The 20,932-nt window shown below is 34.5% G+C and overlaps 1 protein-coding gene across 1 annotated transcript; it reads left to right on the top strand.

Annotated features, from left to right (window-relative positions):
* Positions 1–12: 12 nt before the first annotated feature.
* LOC142341355 (uncharacterized) lies at positions 13–19,453 on the top strand. Its single transcript, XM_075392282.1, has 4 exons — positions 13–2,104; positions 6,485–6,900; positions 10,926–11,024; positions 19,307–19,453. The coding sequence occupies exons 1-4, from the start codon at positions 13–15 to the stop codon at positions 19,451–19,453; spliced, it is 2,754 nt and encodes a 917-aa protein (XP_075248397.1).
* Positions 19,454–20,932: the final 1,479 nt, after the last annotated feature.

The following is a 20,932-nucleotide window of genomic DNA, read 5'->3' as shown; positions in this document are numbered from 1 at the left end:
GAGTTAGACAACATGACTTCAATTGAAATTCCTAGATGCTTGATTCCCAGCACCAATGGAACCCATCAACTTCACACGTTCACTGATGCCTCAATGAGTGCAATTGCTGCCATAGTTTATGTGAGGACCACGAACGCCGATGGATCTTCCACATCCCGATATGTGATCAGTAAAACAAAAGTGGCACCGATCAAGCAGTTGAGCATTCCAAAACTGGAATTGGAAGCTGCAACACTTGGAGCAGAGCTAGCTGGGTTCTGTGAGAGCGAGATGACAATTACAATAAGTTCAAAACATTTTTGGACAGACAGCACCGCTACACTTGGTTGGATCAAATCCAAGCAAAGACAGAAAATGTACATTGCCAACAGATTAACCAAAATTCACGAGAATTCCAACCAAGAGAATTGGAGACACATCCCTGGAAAGATGAATCCCGCTGACCATGGAACACAAGGCCTCACCCCATCAGACATACCAAAGATGTGGCTTCAACCACCGGACTTTCTGAGCAAACCTCAAGACTCTTGGAATTTTGCCGAGGGCAGTGATCCCCACATATGCGCCACACAAGCGACACAACTTCAGACGCCGGTCATTGAGGTTGACAAATTTTCAACATGGAGTCGACTGCTCAACTCTACTAGAATGGTGCTCCAGGCAATAAGACGCTTCAGGGCAAAAGTTCGAACAAGAAGACAAAACGAATCACCTGAGACATCCAACACTAACATTTTTGCATCAGATGAGAACAAGGCAAGGAACTACCTCATCAAAATGTCCCAAAACGAGTTGTTCTCCGGAACAATTTCTGCACTGTTGAAGGGAGGCAATCTTGAGAAAGGAGACAAGCTGATGCCCTTCACGCCCTTTCTAGATGAAGACGGACTCTTGAGGGTAGGAGGAAGACTCAACAAGGCACCTCTAACCTACAATGCAAAACATCCGCTTCTTCTCCATAGCAGGAGCAAAATTGCAAGACTGTTGATTGAAAAGGCGCACCATGACTGTGGCCATCAGGGTGTGGAACATGTGAAGGCTCACCTGCAACAGACTTTCTTGATGATTGGATTGAGAAAAGTGCTGCGAAGTCTGGGGAAATACTGTTTCATTTGCAGACGATGGAGGGCAGACAATGTGAGACCGAAGATGGCCGATCTTCCTGAATTCAGATTTCCAGATGCAAACAAGCAGTACCCTTTCGTCAACACAGGAATGGACATGTTTGGACCTTTCTTCATTGAGGACAAGAGAGAGGGCACCCAGATGCACTACGTCTGCTTGTTCACATGCCTGGTCACCAGAGCTGTCCACCTAGAAGTATGCCATGACCTCTCAACTGATTGTCTTCTCATGACAATCCGCAGATTTGTCTCACGACGTGGATACCCTGACCTCATTGTGAGTGACAATGGCAAAAACTTCATTGGAGCCAACCAAGCAATGAAGTTAAAGTTCAAGAGAAGCTACAAGCCAGACAATGAGTACATCAGACTGCAATTGGCTCAACAGAACATTCAGTGGACTTTCAACCCTCCATTGGCACCACACTTCGGAGGAGTCTGGGAGAGGCTGATACAGACCGCGAAGAGGAGTCTACTAATAGTGCTGGGCAGTCGGAAACTAACACTCTCAGTTTTCCAGACAGTTGTGGCAGAGGCCGAGGCAATTTTGAACTCCAGGCCATTAACTCATGTGGGCTGCAGCATCTCTGATGAGGGACCACTTACTCCGAATCACCTCCTCCTTCGCCGACCTCACATGTGTTTGAAACCTCTTGTGAACAGCAACCAGCGGTTCTCCACTAAGGACTTCAAGTTGACGCAGACACTACTTGATCACTACTGGAGCAGGTTGCTGAAGGAATATGTTCCTGAGCTCAAAAAGAGAACGAAGTGGCAAAGATCACATGATGAGCTGGACGAAGGTGAAATTGTGTGGGTGCTCAAGGAGTTCACACCCAGAGGCATCTGGCCTCTTGGGAAGTTTGTGAAAGCACACAGAGGTTCAGACGGGATAGCCAGGAGTTTCGACATCCAGACGGCTACAGGAATGGTACAAAGACCAGCAGTAACCCTAAGCCGTGTATTCCCACAATCGTCAGGTGCGCCGGAGGGTCACTGAAACAAATTCATCGAAACACACACACACACTCACACACACACACACAAAACTCAATGTCGGAATGAAAACTTTTTGCTTTATTGTGTTTACATTTTCATATCAAATGCTTGCTTTTGTTGCCGGGAGTGTAAAGGAACCAAGTTCCTTTATATTTTATCTCCCCCCACACCCTCATTTTCCTCCCCCCACCTACACTTTCGTCCTCCAAAACCCTTTCATTTCATGATTTTCATTCCCCCAACCTATTTTCGTTGAAGCTTTTTATATGTTGATTTTATTGAAGAAGTCAGAAGTGGTTGACGTTCACTTTCAATATTATTTATAGTAAGGGATTTCCCGTTTTTGACTTTAACTTGTGTGCCAATGGCGCGAATTATGATGTATTTATAGAGCTTGATTTGCTACCATAGTTGCGACTTTCAGAAATACAAATATTAATGAAAAGTTGTCTTGGTATGCAAGACTTAGGCCGAAGAGCATAAACAAGACCTATAAAATGACGTGCAAAAAATATAATATGAATTTAAGAGCTGAAAACGAAACAGGTGCGCACAAATGGCGTAATTTGGATATTTAAATACTGTACTTGATCTCGCTCTCTCAATTGTTCCCGTTAAAGGTGGTTATATTTTGTGGAAGACAAGCATTTTATTTGTTTCGTTACAAATGTGGCCCACACGGCAGCTAGAAGTCAAATGTATTTCAGTTCTGTGATTAGAAGAAATTCTCGCGCGAATGACTTTCATCTGTCTTTATTTATATGACCAAGCTTGTCAAAAAGCCTGTCAATAGGGGTCGGTTTCTATCGCTAGCGTTTTTCTATATCTATCCATTGACTAAAAATCAGCCTCGTCATACAAATGGTTCAATTTGAACAGATTCATTTTTTTATCTTATGATCTGGTTTGCTTGTTTTCCCCCTTTGAATAACTACGGAATGTGCATAAGATCCGCGAAAACTGAAAACTTTGAAGCGAACGGGAACAACAACTGCCTCATTTTTTTTTGAAAAAAATTTAATCCTAAATTGAACAGAAATTGATAAAATAGCTGAAATCAAAACAGATGAACAGTGTACGAAAGATGGGTACACGGTTCTAGAATGTTCAATTAAATACGCATGTTGATCGCATTTTAAATTGCAGGGCGATAATTTGGCATTTGTATGATCATCGATGTCATTATATATACCGCTTTAAGGAGTAGATTTTTAACCCTCTTTTTTTCTAAAATCTTGTAAATGAAACTCTCTTTTCTGCAGTTCTGTAAAAGTAACTTCCATCAGACTTCTCTCTACGCTCTATATTGTTCGGTGTGGGCTTTTTCTCCCACCAATTTTGAGCCCGATAACTTTTAGAAGTCACGATTCGGTGACATGCTTCAAAAAAGAACGGGTAAGGTGTAACTCAAGTTGCCTAGAAAGACCGTTGCGTGAAAAGTCGAGTGCTAAAAACACGCTTATCAGCAAAATACGAGCGAGGCCAGTTACCAGGCAAACAAAAGCACCGTCATTTCACATTCACCATTTGATTTTCTCAGTCTCGTCCAGATTCCGCATGGCGTCATTTCTTTGAGAATACATTCGATATCATTGACATCCAGCAAACACTTTTTTTATCAGTCCATTTCACACGCTTCGTCAGTGTTAGCTAGAACTAGCGTACCGGATGTTTTCATACATATGTCGTTCAGAATTGTTGACATATCGTTAACAGATCTTGTCGTTGGAAAGTTTCCAGGAGGTAGTGGTGTGTGCGAGCGATGAATAAAAAAACGTTTTGGGCTGAGATGTTCGTCACTTTCGTTTGAGGCTGGTATATTTGTTAAAGGTCAATTATTAAGATGGTACAGAAAATGTCAAAAGTGAACCTTCATGAGCCTAGAATGGATAAGAAGGCTCTTTTGTCGCTCTGAATCAATTTACATGAGGTTCCACTTTTGTAATAAATTTTGCGTTTTCTGAGTAACGCTCATGGTTTTTATGGATCCCAAAAGTTTTTTCGTAAATGAGTTCTTGATCTTTACCAGAACTTACTTTTATTTTGGTTGTCTGCTGATTAAGTCTAAACATTCAACGCTCTTATTTGCGATCTAGGGTAATTTTTAAAGAGACTATCTGATGCTTTCACTTGATCCCCAATGGTTTTCGCTACTAAAATGTCGATAATTTAGTAAAAATCATCGTTTCTTTTTGATATATAATTTTTTTTGTCTCTTTGGCTATTTTGGTTAATTATAGAACAATTATATTTTTTAATGGACAACCAGGAAGAGCAAAAAACACATTGTAAAATTTTGCAAATTTACAAATCAAATTTTTTTATGGTAATTGTAATGTTATTTAAAGACAGCAATCATATTAAATCACGGCTCAGTTTTTGACAAATCAAATTTGGGGGCAAATGAAGGCCAACTAAAGTACATTAAAGTTTCATGGAAAGGCTTATGGTTTTTTTGGGCCTCAAAACTGTGTTTTCAAAAAAAAATTGTAAAACTTAGAGTTGTGCCTTAGATTTGTAAAACTTAGAATTTGTAAAACTTAGAGTTGTAAAACTTAGAGTAAAACTTCGTTGTTATTTTGCATCCTTTTCACTTAGTTTCAGCATACATATTTAGTAGGAGGTAACAAGTTGCCGAAACTACTACGTGTTAACAGAGAGCATATAGTTGTTAATAATAATGATTGAAAATTTCTTCGAGAAACTATGGTTTTTTTTAGATTTGCTATTTTTTCTCATTTCTGACAGCTTGTAGCGTTGTCTCAGCAAAATAAAAATTTCCTTTTTTTCCAAATGAGTTCTAACATAATCGTCATTTGTGTTTTATTTTTCAAATAATGTCCTTTCGTTTTGTTAACTAGCTTGATTTTTCAGTTTCCATTTTTCGGACATTGTTCTATGATTGTGGTTCTCCTGGTGTCTTGCTGCCCTGATTATCTCGACATTACTGAAAATTCACATATCACATAATTGGCGTTGAAAGGGTGAACAATAGGTTATTTTCATTATTTTTAGCGATACTGTATATTTTTAAAGCTTTCGGTAACGTTTTCTCGCATTGATTGAGTTTCTGGTTTTTGCTTGTCTTAGTTTTTTTTGCATTCGTGAGATATTGGCAATAATTGATGGCCTTGATGGTTTCCTATGGAAGTATACGTGAGCTCATTTAATGAATTCAATTGATAGCTAATGGTTTTCTTGTCTTTCAATTTAGTTGCTTTCGATAAGTATAGACTTATTTTTTAAATTTGTCTTTATTGTTTTCGTTTACATGCTCAATAATCTTAATAAAGCCAAATCCTATATCTGTTCTGGGAAAATTCAAGTCAATTTGTTTGTTTTAAGTTTCAGCCGTTGCTAATCTGAATTTCTTATTAAGCTTTTATTAAAAAAAATATAGACAGTCAATGCGTTTTGCTCTTAATTAAAGCTTGTCCCCTAGTCTCCTTAGTAGCAGCTATCGCTGGCTCTTTAAAGAGGTTTTATATAAATTTTAAATTGTTTTTTTTCTAATGGATTCACCAATTGCTTTCGACCAAAAATTTTCGTCAGTTTTTGAGATTTTTCTATCTCTTCCTCATTAGATAGACAAATTAAGTCGAAAATCGGGTTTAACGGGCCGGATCAATAAGTGCAAACGCATATTACCCAGCCTCCTTCTTGATCCTTGAAAAATTCAGCCTTCTGCTGACGGCTGATACGAACCTAAAGGTGCTTCTCTTCCAATCAGTTTTTACTATTTTCAAATGACATTAATTTGTCCCGACGACGTGTCACAATCTCGAAATAGTTTGTCTGCTCAGGTGAAAAACAAAAAATTATTTCGACAATTTTGGTACGTTTCGACAAAAAATATCGGCGTTTCTATTTTCTAGATCGAATTTTGCCTGCAGAAAAGAAATGCCTGTATTAAAAGAATTTAGTACCATTACGCAAGACCGACGAATAATGAATCGCTCAACCAATATTTTAAAACTTGCTAATTTATTTCCCTCCATTTCAGTATAGTTTTGGTGTAGATTTTGTTATATTTTGTGCCTGCTACAACATTTCGAAGGCTTGAAAAAGTTCTCGGCTAATAAGTAAGAGCAGTGTATATTGCTTCAATCTATCGTCTGTTCCATAAAGTTGCAATGCTAACAATCGTTTCAAAGGTTAAATTTCAAATAAAAAAACGCAGATATCCGCATTTTGACGTTGTTTTGCTTATTTGGAGTTTTTCGATTGTTTGCTTACGTTGCACCTTTCTTGGACTTACTATATCTGTTTAAAAATTATGCGGATCTATTTTATTTGAATTGTTTCTTTTGCAAGTGCAATCATTGCTTCAAAATAATCATAATAACGGTTTCTGTTTCTAGCTTCCACGAAATGCATTTTCATTGGCTCTGACATTGCGTGCAAATTGACCAGTTTCTTCAATTTCGTCCTAACTGTATTCCCTGATGTCATTTCGGCTTTTGTGGCAGTGGATCGAGTTGTCGCAATCTGTTTCGGTGTTTGGTACCGAGTACACGGAACCGGTCGCAATGCTTTGATCACAGTTGGGACAATTTTGGCTACCATTGTGGTTCTGGGGGCTGCTCGACTGTACTTTGGAGAAAAAGATTCTGTTGGGTTGTGTAGATTGCCAGTACTGATTTTGGAATTGATGCAGTTGTTTATTGGAGTGGCGGCGACAGCTGTGACGACCATTTTGACAGTTTGTCTGCTTTATTGCATGAAAAACCGGAAAATGGCAAGCAGGAACAGCAGCAACTCTGAGAATGAAAAATCGGTATGTGCTCAATTGAATTGTGTAATTTTCAGAGGAAAGATTGAATTATAGGCGTTTGTGAAAATATTTTTACCGCGAAAAATTAACCACGCCATGTTAAGTGTCACTTGGTTATCTTGCCAAGATCTTGTTCTTGAAGCACGATAAGATATTGCAAGCTTGCACCTGTCTTGACGTTATCTTGCCCTTTAACATGCCATTTCGGGTTAACCATCATAAATCCTTCTTAGAAACCATACGTAGGACATACATGGAGCTTATAGTTCTTGGGTACTAGTAGTAATATCATAAATAAAAAAAGATATAGTTTAATAGACGCTGTTTCAATTGTTTATTGCGCAAGAATGACAAAAAAAATCAATTTTGATTATTTTTATTGTTCCGACCCCACTTGTGGGGGGAGGAACTATACACTCAAATGGGTTTTTTTTGTTCGGATAATTTTGGCCGATCGATGTATTCATCGTAGAGAATTGTGAGTGGCATCAATAAAAAGCTCGTCCAGCGTAGAATTCAAAATTTCGAAGATTTTGACATATTTCGTTTTTTTTCGATATGTTATCGAGGATTGAAATTTTTGTGCGAACACGGGATAATTGTCATGATTTTGTTCAATTTTAGCGTAATTTTTCTTTAAATTAGAATATTTCTTAACAAAATAGTGCTTCAAAATTACATTTCACGTCACAAAATGAATCAATTTGTTGCTCCTAATTGACCAAAGACGATAAACGAAAGGCCAGTTTTGGTCTCATAGGGAAGTTTACTATCAAAAAAATTTCAAATTCTATTTGGGAGCTCCTTTTTTAGAGAAGTTTTCAATTTTTTGTTTGTTTGAGTCAAAGTGAGTCTAGTCGATTTTCATGTCAAAATTCTCATAAAGGAAAAGCTCATTTACAGTCAAAAACTTTTGTGATGAGCGTTTAATGAACCTATCTAGTGCTCTGAGTGGACAACTAATGGCTGTTGAGACTTTAAAAAAAGTTTTTGAAATGTTTTTTTGAATAGTAACCAATCACAAACTTATTTTCGTGAGATGTAAGTCTGTAGGTCAGTCTCAATGGTAACAGGACCCTCCTCCTTTCTACTGCAACCAAATTTAATCTGGCTAAAGTTTTTCTCTTCTAACTATTGGCTATATTGCTTCAACGCCACAAGATTTCAAAAAAATTTTCTAAAATTTCTTGATATTTTTGTATTATTGGTTACTTTAGACATCTTATCACATTATCCTAATACTGATAGCTCTCACCGGCTTGAAGAAAACATTCAATGGATCAGAGATAAAATTTTCAGAGGAAAGATTAGGTTTTAAATGGCTTCGACAATTTCTTCTCGCACTTCTCTACTGAATTTTTGGTTTTTTCCTGTTTGGGTTAATGTTTTCATGGTCATTACATTTATCGTGATGTCTCGTTGATTTTCCTATGCATGACAAACATCTTTGTTTTCCCTTTGGGGCATACTTGAGCGTATTTTTTGACTTTTCTTGAAAATTATTGAAAATAATTGATGTTAAGATTTAAAAAAAATCGAAAATTTTTTTTGAACATTAAAGAATCCTAAACTACTTTCGTGAACTGTTAGTCAGTCTCAGTGTTGACAGAACCCACTTCGTTTCTACTGCAACTTAAATAATCTGGTTAGCGGTTTTATCTTCTATCTACTGGTTACATGACTTCAATGCCAAAATTTTATTTTTTTTTGGTTTTGTTTGTTTTTTTCTGAAATCTTATCACATCATCCTGATATTGATAGTTCCTATTGGCTGAAAGAAGACGTTCAATGGATCCTAGATCAAGTTTTCAGACAAAACTTTATGCTTTAAATGGCTTCAACACTTGCTTCTTGCAGTTTTCTACTGAATTTTTGCTTTTTGCCTTTTTTTGTTGTTGTTTTCATAATCAATGACTCGTTGTAATGTCGGTCTGATGACTCATGGCAAAACATGCTTTTCATCTTATTGGGGTTTAAATTAGCGTATGTAATTGCTTACTTTGAAAGCTATTGAATTTAATGGGCGTTGATAATACGAGTTTTTCAAAAAAAAATTGTGGTTCTAATGTATTTGTTCATACTTGTCGATTTTTTGAAGTCATCTTGTTGAAAAAGAAGAATCCCATTGCTGTTTAAAAATTAAATAAAATAGAAATTTGTCAGTTTGAAGCAGTCAATTTAAAGCGAAATGCCCTAAAGTTTGTGATACACATATTCAAAGATTTTTCAAATACACATTTTTCAGTTTTTGTTTCACTTTTCGTCAACTTGAGACTTATTTTCATCATTGAGAAGTCAAATCCAACTTTTTGATTTTTATAGAAGCACATCTATTGATCTTATGTCATCACTGACGTTTTGTACAATATGCGATTTCATAAACCTTTTTTGAGTGGTCAATCTTTCTAATTCTTTTTCTATTTGTTTCAGCGTAATAACAGATCCCAATGGTTTTCAAGCAAACGTATTCAATCTCTCAGTAACAATTTTTTAATTGAATTTTGTGGAAATAACAATAGAAATAAAAACACATAGTATTCAGATAATAGCTAATGATTTTACTGTTATCAATAGTTTGTGTTTGCGTTTGTAGTTTTTTGAGGTTTTTTGCAATTTTTGTCCGTTTCTATGGCTTACTCTAACCATTGACAATTCCTTTCGGTTTCGTAATGACTTTTCAGTAATTTATCAAGGGTTATTTTGCTAAAAGTTAATGATATTTAAGACTTGAATATTGTTGATTAATTTTTGAATTTCGCCACATTATTGGTTCTTTTCGTCGACTTGTTACCTAGTCTCATTAGGAAAAAATTACATATTTGTTATAGTTAGGAAAAAGTAAATTTGTAAAGTTAAGGTTTTTATCTGACTGCAGTTTGAATTTGTTACTAGGTGCTTTCAAATTTAGATATTCAGTTTTTGCCGGGAAAATTTTGTTTTTGCTTATTTTGTTGTTTGATTTTTTCTCCTAGTCTCATTAATGGCAGATATTGTTGGCACTGTGATAGGATAAAGCATTATGTAATTCAATTAGTATTTACGATTGTTTTAAACATCTTTTTTTGTTATCTCTTCATTTGGTTGACAATTAAGTCAAAAATGTAGATGAGCTCGGGTCGGAACATCATGTGGAAGCGCACATTAACGAGCCGCCTTGTCTTCTATAGTGTTATAGAATGCGTTTATAAATGTGCAACAAGTAAATTAATTTTCTTTATGATTGAAATTTGAAAGTGTTTTCGAATGACTATATGCATAGTTTAGACAGTATAGTTAAATGGAGGATTGATTATCTCATTGACCTGATTTAAGCCTCTTTTTTCTTGAAAAGAATCCGGCTGTTTGAGGCGCTGCCATCTCTTGTTTTAACCGTTTTGGAGAATATAACGATTGTTTTCAACTAATTAGCTGATCGTTCCGGCCAGCTTGCGGATAGATCAAATTGAATTTGATTGCTTTTAGTCTCTCAAAATTATGAGCCATTAATTATTGCAAAAGTTAATTGCTATTTTTTTCGGTCGGAGCAGTTACTTTTGCCTGAAAAAATTCGACGGCCTGCGAGAAACATTTTAAGAAAAAAGTAGGTCGAGAAACAATTTCAGATTTTTCTTTCATAGCTCCCTGCAGATCTTAATCGAGGATTAACCCTTAAATGGTTCTTCATTACTATACACAAGACTATAAATGATTCTTCTAAGCCATTCGTAGGAACATAAATGGTTCTTGAACACCATTTTTGTCACAATAAATGGTTCTTGGTTACAATGCGTTTGCAAATAAATGAAATTAATGATTCCAGTGGGCCGTCAAGCGTTTTGTATCATTATTGGATGAAGTCTTCGGAACCATATGTAAAACCATATATATGTGATTGCCTTGAAAGGAACTGAAGGCATTGGAAAAATATGCTTTGTAGCATCACCATGTACAATTTACGTTCATGTCCATTTCCAAAGATACTTTTTCTCAGGAACCAATTGTTAAGAACTTCCCATAAGGTGCTAACTTATAACCATGATCTGTTTTAGGTGAACTTGGCACTTGTCATCAACTGTTCGCTCTTTGCTATCTTCTCTCTCGCTCAGTACTCTCTCTACAGCATAACTGGAGATAATACTCAACAACAGGCTAGTAACTGTTTCAACATACTGAATTATGTTCCGCTTTCAATTTAAATAATAAGTTTAAAGCCTGATCCTTAAAACTGAACGCGGCTGCAATCCTTTACGCTTTCTGTGGATTGCTTTGATAAATGAGTAAAACATTCCGAAATAATTGAAAGAATTATTACTAAGAGGGCCCCCGTGAAATTGCTGGGAATTGTGAAATATCTGGAACAAATCAGTATGACATTGAAAACATCAATCAGAATCGGTTGAGCGGTTGCACATAACTTTCTTACCCATTACATACCAAATAAATTAACAAAATTGAAAGTAAAAGAATCAAATCAGCCTACAGTTAATTCTAAAGATATTGTTTGAATAAAATTCTGCTGCAGCTGTCTAGGTGGGTTGACCAGTCACCATGGATTGGTTTTAAGATCCACTTGCTCTCCCAATTATTAGCGTCTCTTATTGTTAAATTGTAAACAAGTATAAGAAAATCAAACGATTAAAAACGAGCATTATTTATGGAGCCTGAAGTATCAGCATTAGCGATCTATATTCGAATTTTGATGGGGCAAGAACTAAATGCTCAACTGAGTTTTTTGTTCAGTCACTTTTGGCCGATCAAAATATTAATCGTAGAGAGTTTTGAGTGGTATCATAAGAAAGCCCATCCAGCGTATAATACAGAAATATAAAGATTTTTTTTTTGAATATAAGTTTTTCCTCGGAGTTATCAAGGCTTATAATTCTTTGAACATTTTACTTATTTCACATGATTTTTGTTTACATTCTACGTATTTTTCCTCAGTTTTTTGTCGGTTTCTCTTAAAAATATGCTAAAAATGCTAACCAAAGCGCTATTTTTTAAAGTTACGAAGGCGTAACTTGACCATATCTATGTTGCGGTGACGGTGGGTTTTTACATTCCGAAGTACTTGGATTGCATTGGCGTGCTTTCCTTTTTTTAAGATCTAATCACGAGGAATAAGAAACAATTTTTTTAAAAAATTTCTGTTTTGAAAACAAATTTTTGTTCACGTGCGTTAACTTCAGTTCTGTTTTTAGTCCTCCTTTTGAGTGGTATTAATACAATGTTATTTTGTTCCAATCGGTAACAACTGCTTCAGTTCCATAACATGCAGCTTGAGTTCGGTAACATGCAGCTATTTCTTTTTCTGACTTCAACACTATTTGTGGTCATAACATCTAATTAAATTTTTGATTTTCCAAGCTATTTTTTTCTTATTTCTGTAGTCTCATCATTGAGTTTCATTAAAGACAGGTGTCTCATTGGTTGCTAATGAGCCACAAATGCACCTAATTAAGGATTTAATTTCATTGGTAGTGATGGGCCTGTTTTTGACACTACTTGTCCCAAAAAAATTTAAGGATATTAAAATTCTCAAAAAACTTTAATTCAAAAAACTTTTGTTATCTTATCAATTAGTCTTAATGAAGACATGTCTCAAAGGGTGCCAACGCAAACTCTTTCAATCGATTTAATTGGTTGCTTTGCGGTTTTCTGATCACTTAGTCTTTTTGAAGACTCTTCTCTTGTTAGGCATGTATCATTTTTTTGCTTCAATTCAAAGTTATTGCTTTTTAAATCTTACACAAAAATCGTTTTCGAAAGAATTAATTGAGAATTTCACATTTTCTGGTATTTTTTAACATTTTGGCTGTCTTATCTGTTAAAATCATCAATGGCAGATCTCATCGGTTGCTGAAATTGTATTGAAGAGTGTTTTCCGTAGCAGCTGTTGATAGCAGTCAGTATAGTGACTATGACATAATTTCAAAAAAAAATTAAGTGAGCTTTAAGTCTTGCATATGTTTTGTTTGCTTTTTTTATCACACAATTGCTTAGTCTCAAGAGCAAACAATTTTGATGGCCACTTTGTACCATCTATTAACGATTCTGAGTCAATTTTTTTAGTGTTGCTATTGTTAGTAAATCTTAAAACAAAAATCTTGCGAAAGAATACATTTCGATTTTCTTCATAAGCAAATATTAACAAGACTTTTTTTGTTAATATTTGCTTATACACTTAATCGGCTTTGTAAACTGTTTTAATTTGATGTCGATTTAAAATTGTCAATTGTCAAAACTCATTTTTTACTCAATTTTTTCGGCAATTTTATGAATTTTAATTAAGAGATGTCCTGTTATAAATTATTTGTTACGTTTTCCAACACTCTTTTTTTCGTTTCACTTTTGTTCAAGCAGCAAAACTAAAAAATGTAAATTTTCTGAATGACCTCTTTTTCTCTTTAGCGGCGTTTATGCGCGTGACCTCATTTCTAGCTTTCTCTAGCAAAAAATTTTATGTCATTTGCGCAATTAAAATTTGAAAATGAGTAACTTTTCTCACTCAAAAAAGTGACATTGAGTTTGAAAAATTAAAAAAATAGTTTGACTGAAATTAAGGACAACAAAATAAATATTTAAGGAAGGTCCCTGCTAAAAAAATTTCCGGAGAAAAGTTTAAAAAGATTTATGATATTTTTGCTCAACGTCTTTTAAAAGACTATTGAGTGCTGTCGATCAAATATTCTCCGATTAAATGTTCTCTAATCGCTCTATCTGTTTCTTTGTATCATAAGGCACGCAAATCTAATTTTCGGCCATTCCGGCAATCGGCCGGTTATGCTTTTATTCTAAAGACAAAGAAAGGTTGCTGAACTGGTTTTTCAAATTATTTTTAAATTACGCATTCTCTCATCGAATTTGTTGCACAATTTTCTTCAATTTGCCAGAAGAAAGAATTCAAGAATGCTGACAATCTTTGCAATTTGCACAATTTGCACAGAGTTTTTGTTTTACATCAAGTTTCTCAGAAAGTATTCAGGATTCAAAAATTTGTTGGGTTTTTGTCTAATATGTCCCACGGAGTGCTAACGCAAACTAAATTCAATTTCAATTGATCAACATGTTTCAGTTCAAATCTAAAGCGTTCTATGACTTTGACATTAATTGTTTTAAGAAATCTTGTCTTAATTTTCTTTTTTGCGAGTTTTTATGGTTCAATCTGTTTTCTAATCACTTAGTCTTTTTAAAGACCTTTATCTTGCTTTGCTATGGATGCCTTAGTTAGTTGCTTCTTTTCACAGCTATTACTTTCTAAATCTTATGCGGTGTTCTTTCTGAAAAATTTTCTTTAAAATTTCAGTTTTCGTGGTATTTTTTTTTTAATTTTCGCTGTCTTTTCTGTTAAAATCATCAATTACAGATTTCAGCCGCTTCTGAAATTGTATTGAAGAATTTTTTATAGTAGCCGATTTTGATAGCAGTCGTTTTAGTGATTTTTGACATAATTTCAAAAAAAGAAGAGACCTTTCAGTCTTGTATGCTTTGTTTGCTTGCAAGTTTTGGTTGCTGAACTATTTCATTCCAATTACCTCAATGTTAAGCCTTTTTCATTGCAGATTTGTTGTTCAATCTGCTGGGAAAAGAAGGTTAAAATGCTGACACAATCTTCACAATTTCCACAGAGTTTTTGTTTTACTTCAAATTTCTAAGAACGTATTTGGGATTTAAAAGATTTTAATATATAATTTTTTGTCAAAGTACAATAGCAGCAAACAAAAGAAACACGTGCAATTTCATAAAACACAAGAATGAATATCAAGGCTAGTTTTGTCTGATCAGGAAGCTTACAATAAAAAATTATTTAAGTTGTTTACGGAGCTTCAAAAATATCTTTCGGCTGTTTCTTGTTTCATCTAAGTTAACAAACAAAAAGTTATCATACCGGAAAGAATTCAAGTTACTGCTCAATTATCGACCAATTCTATTATCAAGCGAATTAGGATAAGTGAAAAAATGAAATACCAGTTTAAAACTCATGGTTTTTATGGCTTCAACACTAATTACTTAAATTTGTTTTCAAAATTCTGAGCGTTTTTTTGATGTTCCTTACTAACAATACGCTTTAGTCTCACTGGTGATAGGTTCCCTTGTCCTTTTGAGGAGCAATAATTTGATCTGTTCAGATTTTTTAATGAAGGCTGAATGTTTTTATCTTTAATTCTTTTTATGCAAGCATTTTTGGGGATTTCAGTCTTCAAACGAATTTTTCGTTTTTCAACACTAAAACATTTTTGAGATTTATTTTTTGTGTTGCCAAATTGTTGCACTAATGTCCGGTTACAAGTCAAAGTAATGGTGTTAAAAGTGGGCTGCATTGAACATATATAAGGTTCTTAGTGATTAAATAATGGTTTTAACGGCTTTGACATTGTTTTCTAGCAAACATAACGTTTCTGCCGATATAAGGCGCTTTTGTTATAGCATGCTATAACTTAGATAAAGAGAGTTCTCAATAGCCTATGGAGTTATAATTGAACCGGTTTATTGATTTCAGCTGTGTTTTTGGAATCTTTTTTCTCTATGTGAACTATTTTATTTAGATTTGCCTTTTTTTAGTCTTTTTTTTACCTGCAACCTGGTCTCATTAGGGAAAACTCAAATTTATTTTTAGTGCAGTACAGGTTAAGTTGTTTAATTCAAGTTTTAATTGACGCTACTTTGACCGTGTTACGTGTTTTTTCATGGACATTGAGAAATGGTCGCAAAAATTGTTGGTTTTTGTTATTTGACTGTGTTGTTTGCCTTGTCTAATTGATGGCACATCTCGTCGACCCAAACAAACGGCTACCTGAAAAATAGATTATAAACAAATTAATTTGAACTAAATCTAATAAAACAAGAAAATTAGCAACGTTTAAATAAATCTTTATGAACATTTCTTTCTTACCTTATATTTGAAAATTAGCAAACCTCTTTTATTCTGGAAATAATTTTATTCTGGAAGAAATTTTTGGAGAACAAAGGTTTTAGAGAAAAAATTGGAGAAATAAATTTTGCTAACATTTTTGTTGAAAACTTTTGATTAAAATTGTCTAAAAATATTCAACTTACAGGAAAAAGAAAGCTAAAAAACAAACGCCAGTGTAAAATATAACACTGCTGATTATTTGCAGCAAACCTATAAAAACTACTTTACTGTGTGCTGTACTACTAGTCATTTTGTTAATTTACATTTCAGTTCTGAATTGGAGTTACAAATTTTATATCCAAATGTCAAAGGAGTGACGACATAAACGAAAGTCAGTGGAGTGGTAGCACCTCTTAACGATAATAAATAACTGAATGATTTAATTTGTTTCTTATAATTTTTTTAAGATTCGATGAAATAAGATTATTTAGTATTGCACAAATTAATTTGCGTGAAAAACTCAACCTTTAGATTTCCGCCAACTTCTATTTTCATCCTCTAGCCTGCTGGTATATGACGTATTTTGAAAATAGCAGCTGTCAAGAAACACATGCATTCTTCTTCTGATATTGGCTCTAATTGTTGCCAAAATTATCGCGTGGTCTATTTGAAACACGCAGTTTGAATTTCTGACTAGCAGAATGCTCCATTCAGGTTTGGGTGCAGCAAAACCAAAACGTGTAATTTTCACCCATATTTGCAGATATCACAAAAATTTCCAGATCAGCTTCACACTATTTACTACGTAATTCAATACAAAAATTGAGTGAAAACAGCGGAAAAACGCAACTTATCATCCAGCAGAAGGATTTTGTCCTCCAAAACTTCGTTTCTTAAACCGTCCCATTCAAAAGCTGTTTTTAATTCAAGAATAAATCACGCAAGATGTGGCAACGCTAAAAATTGCGGAATAATGAAAGAATGAGCTGTAAGTTTGCACGCATTGCAATTTCTAGCTCTCAATGCGGTGAAAGCAGCCATAATAAAAGAGAGTTTTTTTATTTTCAAACCTTTTGTTAGCAGAGGTAAAATGTTTCTTTTCACCACATAGGCGGCGAAAATCAAGTTCAGTGCTAAAAACTGAGAACCCGGGTTGACTCCATAATTCAAAAAGTTATAAAATTACAACTTCATATTATGGCGTCTATGAAAAGTTGTAGTCATAGAACTTTCATAAAAGGGAGTTCTATGGAATTAAATTTTTATGCAAAATTTTTTTATATCATGAAAAGGAGGGAAAAAGTATGTTTCAAAAAACTAACTTGAAAAAAAATTGAAAAATTGAGTCTTAAGCGAACAGAGAATTATGGAAAAGTTGTAGCCATAGAACTTCATAGAAAAAGAAAAAAATTTGGAGAAAAGTGAAAAACGTTTTTTCAAGTTAAAAAACACCTCGCATGCCTTGAGTTATTCAGTGAAAAGCCGTCGCATCAAGTGAGATCGCAACTAGCAATCAACAATGAAAAAGTTGTAGTCATAGAACTTCATAGAACAGTTTTGCTTCAATTTTTTCCGTAAAAGAGCAAATTTCTTCCTTAAAAAGAAATGTTATCTTGCCATTCAAAATTTTGGTGCAAAACAGACCACTTTTCCAGCGTATCTTGTGTTTTTGAACTGATAACAAGCAAAAAGTCACATTATAGCGAACTGAAAGCAATAAATCATAGTTTTGTCTTTCGATGTTACTCCTTCTCATATTATCAATATCTGGCACCATATAAAACGTTTTATCTATGGATCGCGTTTGAATTTCATGTGCACTGGTGTTAAGTTAGCGTATGGCACCAAAAAAGAGTGGGACAATGAAAATTTGATAGAACATGGTTTCAGTTTTCTTCCAAAAAAATTGGGGTAAATCGGACACCCAAATTTTTGGTTAATGTAGCTAATTTTTTTTTGAAAAGACCAATTGATTTTGCCAATGAGTTGTTTCTTCTATGATGTGCTATAATGTTCCTGGCTTATCCGGGATTTTAGATTTTAGCTATATGTCTTGGAAAAAAAGAGCCTCCATTTTTGCTTATTCTGCAAGAAAAACAGTCAAAACTGTTTTCCCTTGTAGTTTAAGAAGCTCATGAGGACTCACGAAAAAACCAAGACTCTTTAAATGCCTCCTTTCTGTTGTTATGGAGGATTAGTAACCATAGAACTTTCATATTATGGAAAAGTTGTAGTCATAGAACTTCCATTTATGAAAAAGTTTTAGTCATAGAACTTTCATTTATGGCAAAGTTATAATTTTACCAATCTTTTAAAACTTTTTTGAATTATGAAGTCAATGGTCCATAATATGAAAGTTCTATGATTAAAACTTTTGGTCAACCCGGGAATCTTTAAAAAAATTTTAAGGAATACTGTTTTTTTTCTTAAGGAATACTGTGAAATTCTTAAGGAATACCCCAGAGGTTGGTCGCAGAGCAAATCAGCGCTGAATCAGTCTAAAGACATTCTGTTTTTTAGGATGGCCAGTACTCTGTTCATGTCACAATTTACACAGGCCAGTCTGATTTTTGAGTAAAATTTACTTCATGAAAAATAATATGTTCAGCTTAACTCCCGCCAACAAGGTTTGCTTTATATGCGATTCGAACTTCCGCGTGGGTACTTGTAACATTTAATTTGCGCAGCAAGTCGTAACCACTGAGCTAATTGGGCTTTGTTTTAATTGCCAACAAACCAGCTTAAATGTAAACAATGTGTATACTACTATAGTAATTGCTAGTTATAAGCTACAAAAGTATGACATTACTCTGCTCAGACTTAATTTTGGGGTATGAGTAATCTTCAGACTATACAGGATAGGTTTAGACTGGGCGAACTCTATGACCTCAATATAATCATTATGAAGAAATACTGCACATAAAGAAACTTAAAATATTCTGGAGATACAATGTTTCAGAACTGAATTAAGTTTTTACTCTTGAACTGTGCTGGTTCAGCGCTGAAAAGCTCGGCGACTCAAGTCCGGGACTTCTTAAGGAATACTAAAATTTTTTTCTTAAGGAATACTGTGAAAAATGACGCAGTTTACAACTATCACGGCAGTCACGGCTAAAAATATGGGTCGCATTGCGAGAAAAATGTTTATTTTCACCGTTGTTTACCGCTAACTTTTAATTACTTTTCTCTGACCTCCAGACGTGGGAAAGGAGGCTAGGTATTGAGCCTCTCACATGGTGTTCTGGCACCTCTCATCTCCCAAATTATGGACCCACACACAATTCCAAGTCAAAATTGCAATCTCTGAATTGATCATGGCAGCGTTGTGTTTTATCAAAAGTAACCATATATTATCATTACGTCAGTGAGATTACGTATTTTAGTAAAAAAAGAAATCAGTAATTCAGTAAAAATGGATTCCAAGGTGAAAGTTGGTTGTTGATTTCCTGCCGATCGAAATCCAATTGATTATTTTTCTCTGCAGTTGTCAATTTGACTAAAGTTTGGGAAAATTTCCTATGAAATTGTGACTATATAACGTTGAACAGTTGGTAAAGTAAAAAAAATGAGTCTGTTCAGATTTTGATCAACACTTCGTCTCACATTTCGGGAGCATTCGGAGTGGCGATCAGAGCTCCAATCTACTTGACAATGGGAACTATGAGGAAGCTGTTCTGGAAAGGATTAAAACCTAACCAAAGGCCACAATCTGCTAGAACCAGTTAAAAAGCCGTTCCAATTATTCAGAATGACATCTACAACTATTTATGCGATGAAGCCAATTCTTAGTCAAAGTTACTGAAAATGTTTTGATCTAAGACTTTGCTTTAGCATGACCACAAAATATAAAGTTTATAATCCGAAACTAAGAAAGAATTCGCCATATGTTGGTTTTTTTGTCTTAGTTTATTACCAAACTGTCAAACATATAGATAAAAGATTTTGCGAAAAAAAAACCTGAATTTTAAGAAATATTTTAGTCGTGTTCGTATTTTTAATGCACTTTTCGGTTGACTTAGATAAACCTACTACTAATCTCTAGCGAGGTGTGCTAACTTAACCAGGTGCGAGGACTACAGGTGTAACGACTGCTGAATGTTTACACCGCTCAGTTCGTCTCGGTTTAAAATTTGTCTGGATATTACGTTTTTGCAGTTAATTTTGTGAACTGTATCCACTATGCCATGCACCACAGTTCCCTTACTCGAAGCACATTTAGTCCCAATGACTAGTCGTTCAGCTTTGCTCTTCAACAGTTTTTTTCGCCTAGAACACAAATTTAATACAAATTGAAACAACCAAATTGTACTCAGGCTTTCGTTATTAACTAAAATTTTTATTCGAATGAGCGAAATCCCCCATGTTCAACGCTAGGTAACTGTCTTAGCTGTTGGTTAGCGTAAAGAATTCTATCTCCGCTGTGTTGCTATTTTCGGACACCTTTTCGCGAAAATAAAAGTTAACAAATGTATCAATATTCGCACTTTGTGATTTCCTTTTGTGCCTTCAAGTGCCCAAAAACGCAATCAGTGAAACTATGCTAGACGTCAATAAAGCTATTAAAAGAAGCAAACTCTGTGCGTTGCAAAAAGTTTCTCTTACTTAAGATCTTTGCCCCTCAGAAATAAAGTTTGAGAATATCAAAAATTTTTCAACGACTCAAAATAGGTTAAACTCTGCAATTACTAAGATGATTTAAAGAATTAAATTACGATAAAAATAAGATGAGTGCTCAAAAAATTTTACTTCAGAACACTCTGTATGTCATTTTATTATGTCCAAAATTTCAATTTTCAAATGATTTCTGGTGGGTTTTTGAGCCCCTTTTATGCTGCTTGTCACGTGTTTTTACATGTCAAAATTGTATCTCTCGGTTATAGATATGGGTGCTGACAGAATGTGAAGAGCTTTCAATAACTTCAGTTTTCCCGTCGAGGAATGATATCATAGGAAAATGGTTAAGCCTCTAGAAGTATTTTTGAATGTTCAACAAAAGTCTGTATCAACAAAAAATCGATTCACAAACAAATCGTACATAAACTGATGCAATTTGTACAAATCATTTATAAGTCGTCCTTTTTGTTTTGCTGATATTGAGGTTGTCCGAATTTAAATTTCAGTATGATTTCATGAATGATAATCTTGTACTAATAACAGCTACAATATATATATATATATATATATATATATATATATATATATATA

This window comes from Convolutriloba macropyga, chromosome 6 (assembly GCF_964194025.1).
Source record: "Convolutriloba macropyga chromosome 6, txConMacr16.3, whole genome shotgun sequence".
NCBI classification, from domain to species: Eukaryota; Metazoa; Xenacoelomorpha; order Acoela; family Convolutidae; genus Convolutriloba; species Convolutriloba macropyga.
Note: the sequence above shows the minus strand (reverse complement) of the source record. Positions and strands in the feature narration are given on the sequence as shown.

What these genes read in the sequence shown, in the direction of transcription:
- LOC142341355 (XM_075392282.1), top strand. Translation starts at nt 13, where the DNA reads ATGACTTCAATTGAAATTCCTAGATGCTTGATTCCCAGCACCAATGGA. An exon ending in TGTATTCCCACAATCGTCAG is followed by an intron (nt 2,105 to 6,484) that starts GTGCGCCGGAGG and finishes TTCTGTTTCTAG; the next exon opens with CTTCCACGAAATGCATTTTC. An exon ending in GAGATAATACTCAACAACAG is followed by an intron (nt 11,025 to 19,306) that starts GCTAGTAACTGT and finishes GAGTCTGTTCAG; the next exon opens with ATTTTGATCAACACTTCGTC.